Consider the following 23316-nt stretch of genomic DNA (forward strand, 5'->3'; position numbering starts at 1 on the left):
CTAAAACCACACGGTTAAGAAAGAAACATCATCATCATCTAACATCTGTCTTCCATCCTGGCATGGATTGGACTATTTGACAGGATGGCAAGCCAGAGGACTGTACCAACCTCCATTGTTTGTCTTGGCATGGATTTTGCAGCTGGAACCCCTTCCAAATGCCAACCACTACAATAAATGAAACATATGCAACTGTTATACCATATTGCTTGGTCTGCTCTTAATGTTGCAATTCAATGATGCATTCTAAATGGCAAAGCATTTAATAAGAAATTGTTCAATTGTTAACCCTTTATTCTTTTTGTACACTCAATTGCAGCTTGTATCTGAGATGCTGTTGACCTGCTTCTTCCTCCAACTTGCTTATATCTCCAGTTATATTCACTAAAACAAAACTCAGCGTTGAGTTATATCTTTCTTTACTTTCTATTTTATTGATATTGATATTTCTATTGCTACTAAGGTGGCAAGCTGGCATAATCATTAGCATGTCAGGCAAAATGCTTAGCAGTATTTTATCCATCTTTATGTTCAAAGTTCGAATTCTGCTAAGGTCCACTTTTCCTTTCATCCTTTTGGGGATGATAAAAGAAGTGTCTGTTGAACACTGGGAACAATGCAACTGACTTATCCCATTCTCCAAACTTGCTGGCCTTGTGCCAAAATTTGAAATTAATACTTCTGCTACTTCTACTATGACTTTTTCACCTATTGCACCATCTAAACCCCTCTAATGCTCCCCTGTTTATCCCCCATTACTTCAACAGTGTCTCACACCCAGCCCCAAATGTCTAACTGAATGGTTCATCTAATTCAGTGGTTCTCAACCATTTTTTGCCTATGGACCCGTTTTATTCCTATTTTACTCAGATGGACCCTCATAAACAGTTGTTGTTTAAGAAATCCTATTATATTTTTATAATTGATTATTAAGAATTGTATTAAAAAAATTGTTAAAATGCTGTGTGTACTGTAGAAGTATAACCGTTTTCATTGCACATAAATTTTAACAACCAAATCTTATATGGACCCTGGTTGAGAACATCATCATCATCATCGTCGTTTAACGTCCGCTTTCCATGCTAGCATGGGTTGGACGATTTGACTGAGGACTAGTGAAACCAGATGGCTACACCAGGCTCCAATCTGATTTGGCAGAGTTTCTACAGCTGGATGCACTTCCTAACGCCAACCACTCAGAGAGTGTAGTGGGTGCTTTTTACGTGCCACCGGCACGAAAGCCAGTCAGGAGGTACTGGCAACGGCCATGCTCAAAATCGTGTATTTTATGTGCCACCCGCACAAGAGCCAGTCCATGGGCACTGGCAACGATCTCGCTCGAAAGTCCTTACACATGCCGCGGGCACAAGTGCCAGAAAGGCGACGCTGGGCACAGGTGCCATCACAATTTCGCTTTCGCTTGCCCCAATAAGTCTTCGCAAGCTGAGTTTCGTGTCCAATGAGGGAGACGACGTTAGCATGGGTCCCAGACGTCAAATTTAACTCGATTTCGATTTCACTTGCCTCAACAGGTCTTCGCAACACTGATCTAATTCTCTATCCCAGAACTGCATCTTTACATTAACCATAAACTTTCAAAGGTTCAAACTAAACATTAGCTGTATTTACTTTTTACACAACCAGCCCCTTAACAGTCTAAGAGGAGCCTGGAAACACTATGAGGTATTTGTACCTCACGTCCTCTAGACTACATTAAATTAAAAAGAAAATACAATTTGAAGATCTCTTTCTGAGCATATTTTCTCTCCAACAAATAACCTGCTCCAGTGTGAGATCGTTGCCAGTGCCCCTGGACTGGCTCTTGTGCGGGTGACACATGAGATGTTTCGAGTGGGATCGTTTGCCAGTGCCCCTGGACTGGCTCATGTGCGGGCGACACATGATATCTTTAGGGCGAGATCGTTGCCAGTGCCCATGGACAGGCTCTTGTGCGAGTGACACATGAGGTTTTTCGAGCGGGATCATTGCCGGTGCCCCTGGGCTGGCTCATGTGCGGGCGACACATGATGTCTTTCGAGCGACATCGTTGCCAGTGCCCCTGGGCTGGCCCTTGTGCGGGTGACACATGAAATGTTTCGAGCGGGATCGTTGCCAGTGCCCCTGGACTGGCTCATGTGCGGGCAACACGTGGGGTCTTTCGGGCGGGATCGTTGCCGGTGCCCCTGAGCTGGCTCATGTGCGGGCGACACATGAAATCTTTCGAGCGAGATCGTTGCCGGTGCCCCTGGGCCGGCTCGCGGGTGACACATGAGGTTTTTCGAGCGAGATGGTTGCCGGTGCCCCCGGACTGGCTCATGTGCGGGCGACACATGTAATCTTTCGAGCGAGACCGTTGCCAGTGCCCCTGGACTGGCTCTTGTGCGGGCGACACATGAAATCATTCGAGCGGGATCGTGGCCAGTGCCCCTGAACTGGCTCATGTGCGGGCGACACATGAAATCTTTCGAGCGAGACCGTTGCCAGTGCCCCTGGACTGGATCTTGTGCGGGCGACACATGAAATCTTTCGAGCGAGATCGTTGCCGGTGCCCCTGGGCTGGCTCTTGTGCGGGTGACACATGAGGCTTTTTCGAGCGAGATCGTTGCCGGTGCCCCTGGACTGGCTCATGTGCGGGTGACACATGAGATCTTTCGAGCGGGATCGTGCCAGAGCCCCTGGACTGGCTCATGTGCGGGCGACACATGATGTCTTTCGAGCGAGATCGTTGCCGGTGCCCCTGGACTGACTCTTGTGCGGGTGACACATGAAATGTTTGAGTGGGTTCGTTGCCAGTGCCCCTGGACTGGCTCATGTGCGGGCGACGCCCCTGGGCCGGCTCTTGTGCGGGTGACACATGAGGTTTTTCGAGCGGGATCGTTGCCGGTGCCCCTGGACTGGCTCATGTGCGGGCGACACATGAGGTCTTTCAAGCGAGATCGTTGCCAGTGACCCTGCACTGGCTCTTGTGCGGGTGACACATGAAATATTTTGAGCGGGATCGTTGCCGGTGCCCCTGGACTGGCTCATGTGCGGGCGACACATGAAATCTTTCGAGCGAGATCGTTGCCGGTGCCCCTGGGCCAGCTCTTGTGCGGGTGACACATGAGGTTTTTCGAGTGAGATCGTTGCCAGTGCCCCTGGACTGCCTCTTGTGCTGGTGACACATGAAATTTCTTCGAGCGAGATCATTGCCGGTGCCCCTGAACTGGCTCTTGTGAGGGGTTCTGGGATTTTTGAGCGGGATCATTGCTGGTGCCCCTGGCATGGCTCTTGTGCGGGTGACACATGAGGTTTTTCGAGTGAGATCGTTGCCAGTGCCCCTGGACTGTCTCTTGTGCTGGTGACACATGAAATTTCTTCGAGCGAGATCATTGCCGGTGCCCCTGAACTGGCTCTTGTGAGGGGTTCTGGGATTTTTGAGCGGGATCATTGCTGGTGCCCCTGGGCTGGCTCTTGTGCGGGTGACACATGAAGTTTCTCGAGCGAGATGAGCGTGGCCTTTGCCAATACCGCCTGACTGGCCTTCGTGCGGGTGACACGTAAAAGCACCCACTACACTCTCTGAGTGGTTGGCTTTAGGAAGGGCATCCTGCTGTAGAAACACTGCCAAATCAGATTGGAGCCTGGTGTAGCCATCTGGTTTCACCGGTCCTCAGTCAAATCGTCCAACCCATGCTAGCATGGAAAGCGGACGTTAAACGACGATGACAATACGTACAGACATATATATATATATACCGCCTGACTGGCCTTTGTAGGGTTTTCGAGCGAGATCATTGCCAGTGCCTCTGGACTGGCTCTTGTGCGGGTGGCACATAGAAGACACCATTTCGAGCGTGGCCGTTTTCGTGCGGGTGACACGTAAAAGCACCCACTACACTCTCTGAGTGGTTGGCGTTAGGAAGGGCATCCAGCTGTAGAAACTCTGCCAAATTAGATTGGAGCCTGGTGTTGCCATCCGGTTTCACCAGTCCTCAGTCAAATCGTCCAACCCATGCTAGCATGGAAAGCGGACGTTAAACGATGATGATGATGATGATGAGTTCAAGCTGAACATTAACATCACTAACCTCACATTGTTATGACTTTTCCACTCAGTGATCAAGCTATAAACATCGCTCTCTTCCTTGTCAACCTAACACATTTTTAAAACTAAGACAAATAAGCCAAACATTAAATTATTCAAGGTTCCACACAGTGGGACTGAACCCCAAACCATGTAGTTGGGAGGCAAGTTTCTTACTACACAGCCACACCTGTGCTTAGAGCCATGCCTGAGTGTTCATGGATAAATGTTTGCTTGTTTGTATATCTATCAAATGTGAGTGAATTTGGAGTATTACATGTGAAAACAAAATGAAAACTTTAAATTCTATGCACATGTAGAAAGTTTGTAAACTTTGAAATACATGATATCAGGTAGGTGTCGGAAATCCTCAGTGAACACGAATCAATCTATTTACAAACATGCGGGTGACACATAAAAGCACCCACTACACTCTCGGAGTGGTTGGTGTTAGGAAGGGCATCCAGCCGTAGAAACTCTGCCAAATCAGATTGGAGCCTGGTGTAGCCATCTGGTTTCACCAGTCCTCAGTCAAATCGTCCAACCCATGCTAGCATGGAAAGCAGACGTTAAACGACGATGATGATGATGAAGCCTTTAAAGGCTTCTTCAAGTATTATTTCAAGTAGAAGCCTTTACCAAACTCTCGTACTTGGCAGAATCATTAGCCTACCAGACAAAATGCTTAGCAGCTTTCTTTCCAGCTCTTTACGTTTTAAGTTCAAATGTCACTGAGGTCAACTTTACCTTTCGTCCTTTAGGGTGGTTAATAAGATAAAGTATTAGTCAAGTATTGGGTTCAATGTAATTGACTAATCCCCTTCTCCTACAGTTGTTGGCCTTATACCAAAAATTTGAAACAGTAATTTCATCCATATCATCCATTAATTCATTTTATGTTACGTCATTTTCCTAGATCTGATCTCATCCCTTGACATCAAGTCTTTTTCAACTGATTTTTCTATATTGGTTGCCATCTTCTAAAAATTCTTATTTTCTAAGGTATTATCTGATCTGGTTTCACTATTTCATATCACAGATTTTCCATTGTCCAAAAGCTTCTATTGCATATAATTGTATTTAATTTCCTTTCAGTTTAAGTATTTCCTGCAAAGCTCTATATTCTGAGTTCAAGCGTGTTAAAGCAATTGCAACTAAAGTTAACAAGTTACCACTCACTTTAAAGAGGTAAGAATTGTTGCATCTATTTTCTTTGTAACCAGTTCTCTTATGGTTTCATGAACTTAAAAGGACAGACTACTTAGTTTCTATTTTAAAAGTAACTTACACCTTTTCATGTTATTGTTAATTACTTAATTAAGGAGACCTATGATCTCAGACAATATCATTCAATGTATCCCTCCCTTAGGGTGTAATGTGAATGATTTGGCTGCTGTTTCAAGCAGGTCAAATGACTACATAGAGGTTCCCTTGGCTTGTTCACATATGAGACTCAGTAAGTAGAAACACTTAATTGTCATATAATGTCTTACAGACTAAATGCTGTTTGTTAATTTACTGCATTCTTTATAAATCTTTACTTAACCAACAATCATTGGCTTTTAGTTGATCCAACTCTCATCAGCGGATAGAATATTATTATGACTTCCATATGTCATACTTCATATCTGTGTAGATGAGTGTGTGTGTGCTAGTTTCACACAGGTGCTCAAGTGGTTGTCTATAATCCTTAGTGAATATTATTAAGACTCATAGATATCTGCTTTAATACACAGGTAGAGTTTGTCTAATAATGTATAATGATGCACATACACGAGGCTATACTCATAAAATCTTAAGCATACACGTTTGTAAATAGATTGATTGATGTTCACTGAGGATTTCTGACACCTACCTGATATCATGTATTTCAAACTTTCTACATGTGTATAGAATTTAAGGTTTTCATTTTGTTTTCACATGTAATACTCCAAATTCACTCACATTTGATAGATATACAAACAAGCAAACATTTATCCATGAACACTCAGGCGTGGCTCTAGGCACAGGTGTTGCTTCCCAACTACATCGTTTGGGGTTCAGTCCCATTGTGTGGCACCTTGGGCATATGTCTTCTACTGTAAGCTCAGGCCAACCAAAGCCTTATGAGTGGGTTTGGTAAATGGAAACTGAAAGAAGCCCATCTTATATATGCATATATATATGTTTGTGTATGTGTTCCTCCCCTCCCCTGCTTAACAATCGGTGCTGGTGAGTTTACATTCCTGTAAGTTAACAGTTCAGCAAAAGAGACTGACAGAATAAGTGCCAGGCTTTAAAAAAATAAGTACTGGGGTCAATACATTTGACTAAGAATTCTTCAAGGCAGTGCTCCAGCATGGCCACAGTCTAATGGCTGAAACAAGTAAAAGATATACAGACACCATCATCATCATTTAATGTCCACTTTTCTACATATACATAAGCCAGACAGAATTTGTTGAGGCAAACTTTCTGTGGCTGGATGTTCTTCCTGTCACCAACTTTCACCTGTTTCCAAACAAGGTAATGTTTTCCTATTGCTGGATATGCTTTTTCATCGAAGACTAGAAAAGAACAACCTTATTTGTTTGATGATGATGCTCATTTACAACCATCACATAATATCTAGACATGGGTAAGCAAACACACACACATATATATGTGTATATATGCTGGGACTCTTTCAGCTTCCATCTACCAAATCTACTCATTTTACATCTAATTTCCATGTTGCCATGGGTTGGATGAGTTATCATAGTCTGTCAGTTCTGATTCAGAGTTACTGTGTCCTTCTATAAGAGTCAGAGGACCATATCTCAGTGTTTAATTTTTAGCTTGGTTTCTATGATTGATTCCCTTCCCCTCACCAGCTACTTCACAGAGTGTAACAAGTGATTTTAATCATGGCATCAACACAAGAGAAGTAGTCATGTCTACAACAAGATTAAAGAGTCCCTGTGACTTAATGTTATCTCAAAGTGTTTTCACTACCTTCTCTCTCCTCTCTTTTTTTCTAACTGGGGTAGTCATGTATCTCCTCTACTGCAAGATACCCATTTCTGTCTCTCTCATCGCCTGATATGAAGCCACCTCCTTCAATATTACTCCCCACTCAGTTGAGGCCTTGTCTTGCAAGTTCCTGGGTGATCTCACTGGTGTTGGTGCTACGTAAAAAGTACTCAGTACACTCTGTAAAGTGGTTGGTATTAGGAAGCGTATCCAGTCATAGAAACCATGCCAAAGCAGACAGCAGAGCTTGGCAGTCTTCTGGCTCACCAGCTCCTGTCAAACTGTCCAACCTATGCAAGCATGGAAAAAGGACATTAAATGATGGTGGTGGTGGTGTGTGTGTATACCACTTAATAGAATAATTTCAAAAAGATAATGTGTAATTGTATTTATTATAGTCTTGAAGATGATTCATCCAGCTGCCAAACCTATTACTCACATAAAATAGCTGCCATGAAATACCAAGATGTTTGGAACCAATTGCTGAAGGGAACCTTAAAGACATGGGTTAAAAAGCCAAAAGAATTTATGCAATTCTTATGATATTTAATAAAAAAATATTTTTTTTAATAAATATATTTTGATATAAGTTATACTTTAAAATACATTTTTAAAAACCTTTGTGTAAATTAAATCTTTATTTTAAAAAAAAGCTTGGTTTCAGTTGCAGTTTCTCTTGAGCAAGTATCTTCTACTGTATCTCCAGGTTGACCAAAGCATTGTGAGTGAATTTCAAAGAGAGAGACTGTGTGGAAGCATCATATATATATATATATATGTGTGTGTGTCTGCTAGCGATATAAACAAGAATGTATTTTGCACTGAAAGCCAACATGAGTGTTTCTCTCATGGTAGCTACTGCAGTATAGTTTGTTCTAACAGAACATCCATGCTTGAGTGGGGATAAATATTACTTCTTAGCATTAATACTGTCTCTTTTGCTAATATATATTTTATAAATATTCATCATCATCATCGTCGTTTAACGTCCGCTTTCCATGGGTTGGACGATTTGACTGAGGACTGGTGAACCGGATGGCTGCACCAGGCTCCAATCTGATCTGGCAGAGTTTCTACAGCTGGATGCCCTTCCAACACCAACCACTCAGAGTGTAGTGGGTGCTTTTATGTGCCACCGGCACGAAGGCCAGTCAGGCGGAACTAGCAACGGCCACGCTCAAAATGGTGTATTTTATGTGCCACCCACACAAGAGCCAGTCCAGGGGCACTGGCATATAGATCATCATCATCATGACCATCATTTTATGTCTGCTTTCCATGCTGGTATAGGTTAGATGGCTTGATAGGATCTAACAGATTGGATCCTTCCTCTGATATCTCACTTTTAGTATAGTTTTTTTCAATTAGATGCTCTTCCTAACACCAATGTCTCCGCAGTGTACTAGATGCATTTTTCATGGTACTAGTACCATAAATGTTGTCTTACTCTCAGCAAGACCAAATAGTCCTCTCAAATCAATGTCAGTACTTGATCTACCAATAACTTTACAGATTGTGCATTTATCATGGCACCAGCATTGCACAGTTGCATTGTAATTCACCAGAATAAGAGCATCCACAACTAAAAGACAGAGTATGAGAGAGAAGGGTGACTTTGCACAAGATGTTCAGAAGTTAAAGTATGGAGGAAAGAATAAGTTTATTGTTTTGAGAGGGTGGTAAGGGAGAGACTAACAGACATGACAGTGTTAAGGAAAAAAGTAATTGAAGGGAAAGGGAAAGAGTAGTGTCAGGGGTTAGTGTGAAAGAGAGAGAGGAACAGAATATAATTAATGGGGTGGGTATTGGTGCGGTTACTCAGAGTTATCCAACGTTATATATCATCATCATTTTATATCTGTATTCCATGATGGCAGGTGTTGGACAGTTTGACAAGATCCAGTGGTTTGAGGAATCATATCTTCATTCAGTTTCTACAACCAGAAGCCTTTCCTAGTACTAACCATTCCAGAGTACACTGGGTGCATCTTTTGTGGCACCAGTGTCAGAAAGGCTTACCATGCTCCCAACAAGATGAAATGCTCCTCTCAACCCCACATAAAAACTGCTTGATTTCCCATCAACTTTACAGAGTGTACTGAGTGCATTTATCATGACAAGCAATTGTGTGGTTGCTTTGTAACTCAGGCTAAGAAGCAGAATATAAGTGAAGATAATGACCTTAAGCAAGGAATTGAGAATTTAAAGTATGATGAGAGAACAGGTATATTTTTGTAAGAGAGTACTATGGGAAACACTATCAGAGACAGCAGTAACAGAAAAGGAAGAGAAAAGAGTAGTAGTCAGGAAGGAGACAGAGGAATAAAGGGGTAAAGGTGATGGGGTGAGCTGAATAGGGGTGGATCCAGTGCTATCCTAGATAGCACAGGATCGTTTTACGTCTGCTTTCCCTGCTGACACGAGTTATATGGTTCATCACGATCTGAGTTACAGCTCTCTTAGGTTGTAGGATCATGCCACACATACTGGCAAAATTTATTAATAGAAAATGTGTAATAAAACAGCATATTGATTTTATACATTAACGTTATGGCCAATTTTTAACAAGATAGATATTTGGAGAATTATTTTAAATATGTTAATAAAGAAACATGAATATTAAAAGCCATTGAAATTAAAGTACCAAAACTGTTTATTACATAACTACATTGAAAACATTACTGGATGTAAATAACAAAAAGAATTTTTTTAATATGAAACATTCATCACATGTGGAAACAAGACATTTAATCAGCATTTATTTTATGCTCATCTCATTTGAACCAAGCATAAAAAAACACATCCTTGTCAAAATAGCTGCAATGTCAGTTATCTCATTTATTTTGTTATTTTGCACTTTTAGCTGTCTTGTTATGACATATCTTGTGATTAGTGTTCAGAGATTTTAAATTCAACCTCTGTCTTTGTTGCTAAACATTTCTAATAAATGGTCCGCCTGAACCGTTATCAGAGCATTTGATCGTATATGAACTAATTGGACGGCAAAATGAATACAAATGCTCTGACTGCCATACTGCACTTCATAGAACAAATTGTAAAATGACAAAGTCAACATTATGGTCCCTGGTATGACAAGATTGCTGAATTTGCGGACCATATTCAGAGTATTGATCAACTGTATCTGTAATACTCGTCTACTCAAGTAGATCTGACTGGGAGTATTCATGAACAACAAGATACTATTCTCTTGTTATGAAACTGACAAGGAAACCTAATTGTTATATCACAGGTAAATGTTTTAAAGAGAGATATTCCAACAACTGATGGAAGTATTCAAATTTTTAGAATGCTGTTATGTAAATATGGAACAGTGATAATGGTAAGTTTCACAATCTACTGAGTCATAACTAAAAATCTTATATTCATGTAAAAGCTCTGAGACATCTCTCTACTCTTTACACCTATAGGATTTGATCTCTGTATTGCAAACTAATGAAGCATCTGTCTATTAGTTCTTCACACTGCTTCATACAGCAATAAGCCATGCCTTCTTGTGAGATCTATTTACAGCAAGGTGGATGGACTAAACCACTAGTTTATGTTCTTATTAGTAGTACTGATCGAGATAGGAACCCAAAGATCTTTGTTGGATAGGCTGGCAGTTTGTTAAGTCAATCAGCTGTGACCTATGCAAGCATGGTACATCTTTTGTAAAAATATTAAAAAATAGAGAACTCCAAGACAGGTAATAGATCCCTAATTTGAGTTCCGATAATTGATGGAAAATTTGGTCTACGCATCACTGTGTATAAAATGTAGGCTGTAAGACAGTAAAATTGTAAATAGGCCTGTCTTCGGGTTTGCTAGTATAGAATTTTTTAATCATTGCACAATTATAATGTTCCTTGTTACTCATCTTACAATGTGACTCTCCTAGTTAATTTTCTTTCAGTACCTTCAGAAGTTTACTTTATTTTATTAATGTTCTGAGGCAGTGTTGTAAAACTGATATCCTTGCAGTACTTCTGCTACTGCTACAGAAATCTGAGGTTACTGTAGTAAGACAATTAAGGGGGAAAAAAAAACACTGGTATAGAGTGATGCAAATTAAAAATATATTTGTGTTCTGATACACAAAAATAATTGTTGTATGTATATGATGTTTGCTGCATTTGCTTCAATGATATTATTTAAAATATTTACATAACAACTAAGGATATATTTGAAATATTTCTTTCATTTCAGCAAATATTCCTTATTTTCTCTCGATTTTAACTCTGAACCAGAACACAAACTCCGTCATGCACAACTTACATGTAAGGTTCTTACCAACAGACAAAACAAGATGAAAATTTATAAATATCAATTTATTTTAGAGTTTATTTCTTCCCAGTTTAGATCGTCACCCCAGCCATCTATGTTTACCTGAAAAAAAAAAAAATTATATATTTCAACTGTTTACATTAAACAGTAATATTTAAATTCATTTAATTATGATTTTAAATAATGTTCTAGAGAAAAAAATTCAAAAGCAGTATGATTTAATATTAAAAACTCTAAGTAGATATTTATACAAATTTCCTTTCCTCTATTTATCTTTTCATGCTAGTATAATTAGGAATGCAAACTAAGTTAATTAGAACTTTTGCATATTGTTGGAACAACTATTTCTACAGTTTGGCAGTCAAGCAAACTGAGACAAGCAATACTATGTGATTTGCTCTGTGGCCATGCTGGGGCACCACCTTGAAGAATTTTTAGTTGAATGAATCAACCCCAGTACATTTTTTTTTTAAGCTTGGTACTTATTCTATCAGTCTCTGTTTCCCAACTGCTAAGTTATGGGGACACAAACACACCAACACTGGTTGTCAAGTGTAGTGGAACAAATACATACATACACACATATGGGCTTCTTTTAGTTTCCGTCAACCAAATCCACTCCCAAGGCTTGATCAGCCCCAAGGTGTAACACAGTGGAATTGAACCTGGAACCATGTGGTTGGGAAACATGCTTCTTACCATACATCTATAACTGCATTTATTTGTACAAAGAATACTTTAATTAAAGTAATAATGTTTATGAACGTTTTTTAAAGCAATTAAGAAAATAGGCTTACCTCAGCAGCATCTTCTGAAACAGCAAAAGACAATGAACTCTTCAAGATTTGTTCCTCTTTAAAATTTGTGTTATCAGAATGACTAGTAGAAAGAGCTATTTCAGACAGTTCTGTTTTGGAAGAACTGGATATCACAGGCTGCATATCAGCAAAATAGTCAATTTCTTGGGACTTCTTAGGTACCTTAATATTCATGATGTCAAATTCTTCACCAAGCTGTTTGGCAGAAATGCTTTTAGACACATTGGCCAATTTGGCAGAATAATGTAGGCTGTTAGGTGAAATTTCTTGTCTAGAGTGTGTTTTAATGACAGTCAGTGCATGGAGGTTTGAATCTATTGAGGGCTGGTCTCCTGCCCATGAACTATTAAAGTCAGCTGTTGAAGACCAAGTTTCACCTAATTTGGAGCTGGTATTATTAACTGAAGTTACATCTGCTGAGTTCAAATGGATATCATTGACAGCGTTTCTTAGAATTTCATTGTCTAGTTGCTTCTTATTTCTAACAGAATCACTTACTGAACTCATCTGAGCTAGCTCAGCTTCAATTTCACGGTCAAAATACTGATTTTTTTCATCATCATCCCATTCTTCAGAGTTGTCCCAATCTACCCAATTATCAGGATCATCTGGTTTATATTTTTCATATATCACTTCTGCTGATGGGTCAGTAATTTTCACTTCTACAGAATTGTCTTCAATAATAAAATCTGGAAAAAAAAAACAAAAAAACCCATGATATTTAGATGTTTTGCATAAGAATGAATCTGAACATTAGTACTTCCACTTTAGAATATAAATTACTTAGATATAATACTGTGAAAAAAATACTCTATGCACTCTGAATTTGTATCATGTCCAATATAACTGAAATAAACTTCAAACATTATTGGACAATTGTTGCACTCAGTAAAGAATGCAATCATTTTCTGAATAAGTTATTTACTGTTGTTTTAAAGAAACAGTAAGAAACAATTTTACCAAATATGGGCTGTGACTGCTGAGGACATGCGTAAGCTCGCAAGGAATGAAGCCAGTATGCTCCGCTGAATGTGTAATGTAAATGTGCATACCCGTCAGAGTGTAAGTATCTTGAGAGAAAAGCTGAACATAAGAAGCGTCAGTAGTGGTGTGCAAGAGAGACGATTGCGCTGGTTTGGACATGTGGTGAGAATGAATTGAGGATAGCTGCGTGAAAAAGTGCCACTCCCTAACAGTTGAGGGAACCCGTGGAAGAGGTAGGCCCAGTAAGACCTGGGCTGAGGTGGTGAGGCAAGACCTTCGAACATTGGGCCTCACCGAGGCGATGACTACTGACCGAGACCTTTGGAAATGTGCTGTGTGTGAGAAGACCCGGCAAGCCAAGTGAGATCGTTGCCAGTGCCCCTGGACTGGCTCTTGTGCGGGTGGCACATAAGATGTACCATCCTGAGCGTGACCGTTGCCAGTACCACCTGACTGGCCTTGTAGGGTTTTCGAGCGAGATCGTTGCCAGTGCCCCTGGACTGGCTCTTGTGCGGGTGGCACATAAAAGACACCATTTCGAGCGTGGCCGTTTTCGTGCGGGTGACACGTAAAAGCACCCACTACACTCTCTGAGTGGTTGGCGTTAGGAAGGGCATCCAGCTGTAGAAACTCTGCCAAATTAGATTGGAGCATGGTGTAGCCATCCGGTTGCACCAGTCCTCAGTCAAATCGTCCAACCCATGCTAGCATGGAAAGCGGACGTTAAACGATGATGATGATGATATACAGTGGCTCACCAATATTTTTAGCTCAGATTTATATTTAAGCATCAGTTGTGGTGTGCAAGAGAGACGATTGCGCTGGTATGGACATGTGGTGAGAATGGATGAGGATAGCTGCGTGAAAAAGTGCCACACCCTAACAGTTGAGGGAACCCGTGGAAGAGGTAGGCCCAGGAAGACCTGGGCTGAGGTGGTGAGGCAAGACCTTCGTACATTGGGCCTCACCGAGGCGATGACTACTGACCGAGACCTTTGGAAATGTGCTGTGCGTGAGAAGACCCGGCAAGCCAAGTAAGATCGTTGCCAGTACCCCTGGACTGGCTCTTGTGCGGGTGGCACATAAGATGCACCATTTTGAGCGTGGCCGTTGCCAGTACCACCTGACTGGCCTACGTAGGATTTTCGAGCGAGATCGTTGCCAGTGCCCCTGGACTGGCTTGAGCGGGTGGCACATAAAAGGCACCATTTCGAGCGTGGCCGTTGCCAGTATCGCCTGACTGGCCTTCGTGCAGGTGACACGTAAAAGCACCTACTACACTCTCTGAGTGGTTGGCGTTAGGAAGGGCATCCAGCTGTAGAAACTCTGCCAAATTTAGATTGGAGCCTGGTGTTGCCATCCGGTTTCACCAGTCCCCAGTCAAGTCGTCCAACCCATGCTAGCATGGAAAGCGGACGTTAAACGATGATGATGATGATGATTCCTTAAATACATAGGTATTTACATATAGGTGTAAGTGTGGTTAAGAAATTTGATTCCCAACTACATGGTTTTAGGTTCAGTCCCACTGCATGGCACCTTAAGCAAATGTCTTTTACTAGCACCTCAGGCTGTGACAGAAGCCAAAAGAAGCCCATTGTGTGTAAATGAATGTTATTCATTTCCCTTATTCTATGAAAATATGTCTAGCCATGAAGAAATATTACCTTGCTTGGAAACAGGTAAGTGTTGGCAATAAGAAGGGCACCTGGCCAATGAAAATCTGCCTCAATGTACTCTGTTTAACTCATGTAAGCATGGAAAAGTGGATGTTAAAATGATGATGCAGAGGAGGAAGAAGAAGGGTTAACTAAGACTTTAAAATGATACTATAAATTTTATTCATATCTCATGGAAATAACTGCAAGCTTAATATATATCAGCAACAACTCACCTTTCTTGGGTATGCTGTCAATCACTTTAGCTGCCTTGTCATTATTTTCAAGAATTACTTTACAATGTTTTTTATCTGTTTCCTCATCTGTGTGTTTATTAGATTTCCTCGAAGGACTTCTTCTGTAAGAGTAAATGCAACACAGTAAATATGGATCTCTGTTGTGAGAGTAAAAATTACAATGCACATTTGGTACTTAGACCAAGCAAAAAAAAAAAACATTTGTGCTATGGACCTTTGCTAATTTATGTCAGTGGTACATCACCTATGATATGAAGTAAGCATCAGCTATAGCAATGCATCAAAAAAACATAAGAAAATAATAGATGATTACTGTTTACTTATTATCGTTTCCTGAGAGAACATTCTAAAATAGCATTAAAACAGAACTAAAATTAACAATTGCAGCGTGGAAGATGCTCATAAGCCACTTAAGAACACACAAAAAATGGTTAGATCACTTCAACATTTAAATTTAACTTGTGTCAAAATATTTTTGTCATTTTGAAATCATGACCTGTTGACTGACAAAACTTCATGCTGAAGTTTTGTCTGTGAACAGGTCACAGTTTCAAAGTGACAAAAATATTTTGACACAAATTAAATTTAAATGTTGAAGTGAATCCAACAGTGTTTTGTGGGTTCTTAAATGTCTTATAAACATCTTCCATGCTGCAATTGTTTTTGTTTCAACACACAATCTCAGATCAAGTCACTTGCTATGCAAGTACATCTCTGTAAGTACTAAAATTGTTTAGCTTAATGGTACAGAGTGCTCAGCTGGAATTTGTGAAGTACAGGGTTTGATTCTCTGTAGTGGCTGCTAGCCACTTTTTTCTATCTTTAAGAGGGTTTTACCCAATTTTCTAAAAGCTATACTTTTGCATTTGAGATTTTCTTAATTTCTAAAAATATATGTGTTGTAACACACACACACACACACACAAATTGTCTCATAGCTCTGCAGTTTTGAAGAACGAAAAAAAATTCATTATTTGAAAAAACCAGAAAAAGTTAGCAACAAGAAGAGCATCTGGTCTCAATGTATATTTGTCTAACCTATGCTAGCATGGAAAAATGGGTGTAAAATGAATGAACAAATGAACATCTAGTATGGTGCTGCTAAGCATATATACACCTTAGAGAAAACCTTCCAAATAATTAGTAGCATTTAATAACCTTCAGTTCACAAACAGTTTGCTCACCCTGACAATTCTATTGTTACTACACTTTCCCTAAATGCATTAACTCCCGAAAGAAGCCCGTCGTATATATGTGTGTGTGTATGTTTGTGTGTCTGTGTTTGTCCCCCCCCCCAAATCGCTTGACAACCGATGCTGGTGTGTTTATGTCCCCGTAACTTAGCGGTTTGGCAAAACAGACTGATAGAATAAGTACTAGGCTTCCAAAGAATAAATCCTGGCGTTGATTTACTCATCTAAAGGCAGTGTCCCAGCATGGCCACAGTCAAATGACTAAAACAAGTAAAAGGGTAAAAGAGAGTACATGTGAGAGTGAAAATGGAGGGTGGTTTGGGATGTGCTAGAAACAACAGCCAAATCTCCCTTGAATCGTACACCTTTTCTTCTGAAAATATTTACAATTTTTTTTTTTTTCACAGAAAAGGCTCCTTTCATGGATTTTAAGTTGATGCTTCTGATCATTTCGAAGGCTGAATTGAAATTAAAAAATTTGGAAAAATCTCCATCAAAACAGAATAGTTTCAACTTATTTGGTCTTCCTGATCCAAAACTCCATTTTTTCAAAACTCCTATCCCTACCCTCGAAAAAATTTTCCCCACAAATTTTTTATAATCGTAATCTATGCCATTTAAAAGGTATTTGTATAAAATTTCATTGAAAGAAATCCATCTTCCTGAAACTTATGAGGGGAAAAAAGTTGGATTGTGTGAATTTTCTGAAACTCCTCTCACTACCCCCTCGAAAAAATTCTTTCCCATAAATTCATATATATACTCTGAATCCATAGCATCTAAGCGGCATTCATTGAAAATTACATTAAAAAGTATCCATTTTTCTGGATGTTATGAGGCAACAAAATCAGTGGGGTACACATCTGTAGTTATACCAACAAAACTATCCGGTGTTCACAGTAAAGGGCATTAACTCCAGATTTTACGACTTAAATTTGTGGACCCCCCCCCCCACCTATCTTGAGAAGCTATGGTCCAATTTATGCGAAACTTGTTTTATTCCATTTCTATTCACATTTCAGGGGTACTTTACTTTCGGAGTATTTTCCCATTATGTGCCAGTTTGGCTGTATTGAATGACTGACAAGAAAGCAAGCATGCAATAAAAGAATTTTAGTAGTATATAGATAGATCAATAAAATGTCTGATAACTAGAAACATTCTCTGTGAGGTTCATTCTCATCTAGTTTAGAAATTAAACAAAAAGCATATAAAAATAATTACAATCTGTACTATGACATCAATATTAAAGAAATACTAGTCTATAGAAATAGTCAGTCTTACACTGAGGCTGCGAGATCTTTCAACAACGGCTTTTTAAGTGCTTGCTTTACTGAAGTAAATTTTTCTTCTTTTATTACACTTTGAACATTCTAAAATGAAGAAAACAACATAAGCAAAAATAAGGTAACTTTTATACATAATAAAGAGCATGTAATAGTTGAATTTGTATGAAAAAATGTAATACAAGTGGTAAGCTCCCAGTAAACTGAATTTAGAATTAGAATATTTCACTTATTCTACTAACACTCATGAGAAAAACATGAATGTCAAAGTTTTCATTCTTCTAGTTTTCAGAAAGGAGATGACAGAAGATAAAGTTAAGTCTTTAATTTTGATGGGAACAACCTCTCTTGCACTGGTAGCATGATAAAATGCACCCAGTTCATGCTATAAAGTGGCAGAAGATAAAAAGAGTATCTGTGAAAAAGAAAAAAAAAGCCAAAAACATGAAATGAATAGAGATGTAGAGACTATAAGATCTGTGAAGGCAACTATTAATTAAAAACATTGATGCAGGACAGAGGAGACTGCTACAGATGCCCCTGCTCATACTGGTGATGGTGACATGATAAAATTTGCTCAGGTCATGTTATTATTCATGACAGGAAGGGCATCCAGCCACAAAAACCAGATACATGAAGCAAAAATAGATGGTTTGTGGTAGGCAGAAGGTGGTGGCATTAGTTATTGTGTGAATGTGTGGAAGGTAGTAATGATCAGTGATTGAATGATCCAATAAGTGCTAGACAATTATGGTCTGGTAGAGTTGAGTTTGGAAGTGTGAAAGAGACCAAAAGTATTTAGAGTATCTTTATGTTATTCACAGATATGCACACACACACATACACTACACTATAGCTACAAATATATAGGGCCATTGTCTTATAATTAAAGGAAATCCATACAGTTACACACACAAACACATTACACAGACATGGTTGGTGGTAGGAAGAGCATCCAGCCATAAAAACCCTGCCAAAACAGACACAAGTAGCCTGGCGTAGTCTTCTACCTGGCCAGCCCCTGTCAACTGTCCTATCCATGCATGTATGGAAGACAGACGTTAGACGATGATAGTGATGATGATGATATATATATATATATATATATGTCATCATCTCTTCCTTAATTTTGTTGCTTCACAGCGTTCAGTATACACATATTTTTTCACATCTGGCTGTATAGACTTTCTTGTTTATTTTCACTGTTTCGTTTCCCTGTCTTGTTTTCTGTCCTCCACGGTACAAATTTAATTTGTGGTCCGTGGGAAGAGCCATTCCAACAATGTGTTCTGCCCTAACTCTTCGAAACGTCAGTGTTAGAATGGTGGCAGCTGATGAAGGAAATGTTCTCTATGTGGCCTGTGTGTTTTCTGTACTCTGTTTATCATTTTGTCTACGTTTTGTTTGCAACGTCCTGTACCCAGATATGCATCTATATATACAGGTAGATGTAGGTATGTACATACATGTACGTATATATGCATATACTCATTTATCATTTGTATTATATATATATATATATATATATATATATATATATATGAGGGGAAGTCAAAAATTAGCAGCACCTTCACCATAACATATCTTTATTATAAACGGAAGAATCAATAAATGCTATGCTTAGAAACTAGGCAATGTAACATACCTTGGGTTTACCTTCTTTGAAATATTGCTTCTGTGGTCCTCCAATAACAGTGTCCCCTCCCAATATTGGAACAAGGTCTGCCACAGCATGTAAACTGGCAGACACTAGTTTGTCATTTACATCACGAAGTCCAAGAAGCAACTAGAAGAAAGAAGCAACATTTAGAACTTGTAGAACTGTAGTATTCAGAATGAGTATTTTTAAGAATGAACTTTAAAAGTACACTATATGCAAAGAAATAAAGAGGAGTAAGCAACCCCCAAATAACCTTGAATATTATTGCTAAAACCAACTAATACAGGGAATGGGGCACCAAATGTGAGCTTTGCACTACCAAAAAACCAAAACATCATCTAATCAAAAGCTAAGATTTTAAATATTAGGGATGAAACCTCCCCCTGCCAGCATAAGCAATATTTTACACACCAAAACTTCAAAGAGGATTCCGCTTATTTTATAAACTGTACTGGAATTAATGTATTGCAGCAGTGAGTCCTTAATAAGGTGAGTCAATAACAAGCATGTCATCTCTCTGTTGGATCCAATTCACTTACATGCTTTTTGGGCAAGTATGAAAATATGAATATCATATATCTGAGGTTTTATGCATGCATAATTGTCATTATTTAAAAGAATTGCAATTGAAAATATTAAACTAAATCATGATGCAAAATAAGAAAAGAAAATATTTATTTTACTAAGTTATATGTGTAATATATAATGAAATATTTTTTTTTTGAGGGATTATATAAACTTCTAAAGAAACTAGCCCCAAGTTAAAAGCTTAAGATCTCTAAGGTCACCTTACTAGTAGTAGACGGTTAATTTAAGTTACTTGGGACTCTATAAAACAATCTAAATATCTGTATAAGCTTTATGATTAAAAATGCTAATAAAAAATGATGTAATTAAATTTTATCTTTAAAAAACATTCCTCGTTGAATTAACAACAAGAAATGAAAGCAAGATATAAACTTAAGTTGAAGATTAAAATCTCATTAGGAAGAAATACAGAAGCTTTGTACAACTGTCCATAACCTTATAAGGTAAATCTATGCTTTAGAATTGTATTCTATGACTAGACCCAATGCTATAATAATATATATTAAGACATAATAACTTTACTTGCCTCAACCTAACTGACTGAATACTGAAGAAAGAAAATTGCAGAAATAAATGAAAGGCAAATGATTGCAAAATACAATAGTCACCTGTGGGAAAATTACTTCCTCAATTTCTTCTTTTTCAAATAACTCAACATAATAACGGAAATATTTCAAAAGAAGTAGACGGATATGAACTTCACGGACTTTGAAAATGTTTACCAATTCTGGAATGACGTACTTTTTAAATACGGGTTTACTGAAGATTGACGATGAACAAGGAGTGCTGCTTGACTTCTCACTGGAATCTTTATTCTCAGCTGCCAAAATAATGCAAAAATATGTTGTTGCTTTAGCTTATGAATTTGAATATAGTTTCCATTCAGTAAGTTCAATTCAAATTGAATTAAAATTATTTAATTCATTAAGAATATTCAGAGCATCCATATGCTTCTGCACTTGGAAAGGTCCACTCCAAGGAGTAACACTCAACAAGATATTTTATCAAAGATCAGCAGTTATCCATACATGCAAATCTCTCCTTTCCATGCCTCTGACCTCATTCAAAAGCAAAGGCAGAACTGACACACTTCTGTAGCAGTGGTATTGCAGGTGTTGCCACCCTAACACAAAGAACAAAATACCCAGAACAGACACTAACAATTCTGCCAGTTAAGTATGCTACTTACTGACTTTGGAAAGATGAAACACAAAATTAACCTTTGATGAGAGTCAGTTTTAGAAGAGAAAGTTGAAGGAAGAAATATGGCAAGTTACCCTATCCAATGCTCTAACAATTTAGCCAATACACCACTTTTTGCCAGTGTCACATAAAATGCACTCGTGCAGTGCCATGTTAAAAGCACCCAGCACACATTGTAAAGTGGTTGATGTTAGGAAGGGCATCCAGCCATAGAAACCAAGCCAAATCATATTGAAATCTGGTGCAGCTATCCAACTTGCCAGCTCTGGTCAAACCATCCAACTCATGCAAGCATGGAAAACAGACATTGAACAATGATGATGATGATAAACATATTCATCTTCATCATATAATGTCCATTTTGCCATGCTTGCATGGGTCAAATGGAGTTTACCGAGGCAAATTTTCTACAGCCAAATGTCCTTCCTGTCATCAACCCTCACACGTTTCCAAGCAAGGGAATACTTTCTCATGGCCAGATATATTTTTGCAATATACTGGAAATGAATGAAATTCATTAACAACAATCACACAATGCCAAGATAAAAAGATACACAACAGGCTTTTTTCAGTTTCTGTCCACTAAATCTCATCATAAACCATTGGTTGGGCTTGGGTCTTACCTAAGATGCAACAGAGAAGAACTGATCCAAACGCTATGTGGTTGAGAAGCAAACATCTTAATCACACAGCCACACCTGTGCCTATTAATATATTTGTCAAATATATATTACAATGAACATATCATTTATCAGTTAATAGCTTTCGCTACCTAGGCGACCAAGTCTGTAGTGGGGGTAGTTGTTGTCCAAAATGCCCATTAAAATCTCCAGCCACAAAGATGAGATCATTGTTACTCTTCTTTGAGGTAGCCTACAGAAGAATATCATAAAAGTGATCCTTCTGTTCATTTGGTAGGCCTGCTTGTGGGGCAAAGGCAGAGATTTTAATAAATTCTTCATTGTTTTTAAAATTAATTGAAACAAAGGCAGTGTATTTCAACAGAAATACAGTAATGAAAGGGTAAAGACAAAGAACAATGTTAGAAACTAATTTATCTATCAAGATTTTTGAATGATTTTAATTAATTAATTAAAAACTGGTAAGGTTGAATTGATCTGTTAATTCAAACTTTGACATGAATAAACAGAATAATTATTTTTACAACTACAGAGAAGACCCGGCAAGCCAAGTGAGACCTAAATCCAAGGCCTCTGCCAGGGGTGTAGCCAGCCCACATATGCGTACCTTTCCTTCATTGGACACTAAACTCTGCTTGTGAAGACCTGTTGAGGCAAGTGAAATCGAAATTGAACTAAATTCGACGACTGGCACCCATGCCAACGTCGTCTCCTTCATTGGACACGAAACTCAGCTTGCGAAGACCTGTTGGGGAAAGCGAAATTGTGATGGCACCTGTGCCCAGCGTCGCCTTTCTGGCACTTGTGCCCGTAGCATGTGTAAGGACTTTCGAGCGAGATCATTGCCAGTGCCCCTGGACTGGCTCTTGTGTGGGTGGCACATAAAATACACCATTTTGAGCGTGGCCGTTGCCAGTACCGCCTAACTGGCCTTCGTACCGGTGACTCATAAAAGCACCCACTACACTCTCGAAGTGGTTGGTGTTAGGAAGGGCATCCAGCTGTAGAAACTCTGCCAAATCAGATTGGAGCCTGGTGCAGCCTTCTGGCTTGCCAGTCCTCAGTCAAATTGTCCAACCCATGCTAGCATGGAAAGCAGACATTAAACGATGATGATGAGAATTTCCTGTTGCTAAGCATTTAATTGTGGTATGTGGACACATTAAACAGAGTAATATGCTTACAACAAAAGATAATGATACATTCCTGTGGAAGGGTGAGTATCCTGGTGGTTTGTTGTGCTTGAAAAGACACATCAAGCTAAGTAAAAATGTGATTATCTATGAATACAGGCTCGTCCGCTGCAACCCTCTCTAGCTGAGCATCCCTAATCTTGTGGGCTCGTAGGCGCTGGTGCCACATAAAAAGCACCCATGCCAGTGTTGTGTAAAAACACCCAGTATATTCTGTAAAGTGGTTGGCATTAGGAAGGGCATCTAGCCATGGAAACCATGCAGACAGGGAGCCTGAACAGTCCTTCAGCTGGTCAGCTCCTGTCAAACTATCCAACCCATGCCAGCATAGAAAACAGATGTTAAATTATGATTATGATGATGATGATGATGATGATACAAACACACACAAACAGGTTTCTTTCTGTTCCTGATTACCAAATTCACTCATAAGAATTTGGTTGTCCCAGGACTATAGTAGGAGACATTTTCCCAAAGTGTCATGCAGTGGGACT

General features: G+C 39.2%; 2 protein-coding genes across 5 annotated transcripts in view; one reads left to right on the plus strand and one right to left on the minus strand.

The window, feature by feature from the left end:
- Positions 1 to 7631, plus strand: part of LOC106874675 (tRNA-specific adenosine deaminase 1) — a 30038-nt gene extending 22407 nt beyond the window's left edge. For all 3 annotated transcript variants that reach the window (XM_014922476.3, XM_014922477.3, XM_052970741.2), the window contains 2 exons: positions 5162 to 5254; positions 7456 to 7631. In XM_014922476.3, the coding sequence (XP_014777962.1) occupies positions 5162 to 5254; positions 7456 to 7600 (238 nt within the window). In that variant the 3' untranslated portion in view covers positions 7601 to 7631. The remainder of the gene's footprint in view (positions 1 to 5161; positions 5255 to 7455) is intronic.
- A 2061-nt stretch (positions 7632 to 9692) lies between these two features.
- LOC106874673 (protein-associating with the carboxyl-terminal domain of ezrin) overlaps positions 9693 to 23316 on the minus strand; it is a 43509-nt gene continuing 29885 nt past the window's right edge. For both annotated transcript variants that reach the window (XM_014922470.3, XM_089358594.1), the window contains 6 exons: positions 20394 to 20605; positions 19183 to 19323; positions 17536 to 17624; positions 15038 to 15159; positions 12139 to 12848; positions 9693 to 11443 (listed from right to left, as the gene is read on the minus strand). In XM_014922470.3, coding sequence (XP_014777956.2) covers positions 11381 to 11443; positions 12139 to 12848; positions 15038 to 15159; positions 17536 to 17624; positions 19183 to 19323; positions 20394 to 20605 — 1337 coding nt within the window. In that variant the 3' untranslated portion in view covers positions 9693 to 11380. The remainder of the gene's footprint in view (positions 11444 to 12138; positions 12849 to 15037; positions 15160 to 17535; positions 17625 to 19182; positions 19324 to 20393; positions 20606 to 23316) is intronic.

The sequence above is a fragment of the Octopus bimaculoides genome, chromosome 1 (genome assembly GCF_046866305.1).
Source record: "Octopus bimaculoides isolate indiv1 chromosome 1, ASM4686630v1, whole genome shotgun sequence".
Classification (NCBI taxonomy): domain Eukaryota; kingdom Metazoa; phylum Mollusca; class Cephalopoda; order Octopoda; family Octopodidae; genus Octopus; species Octopus bimaculoides.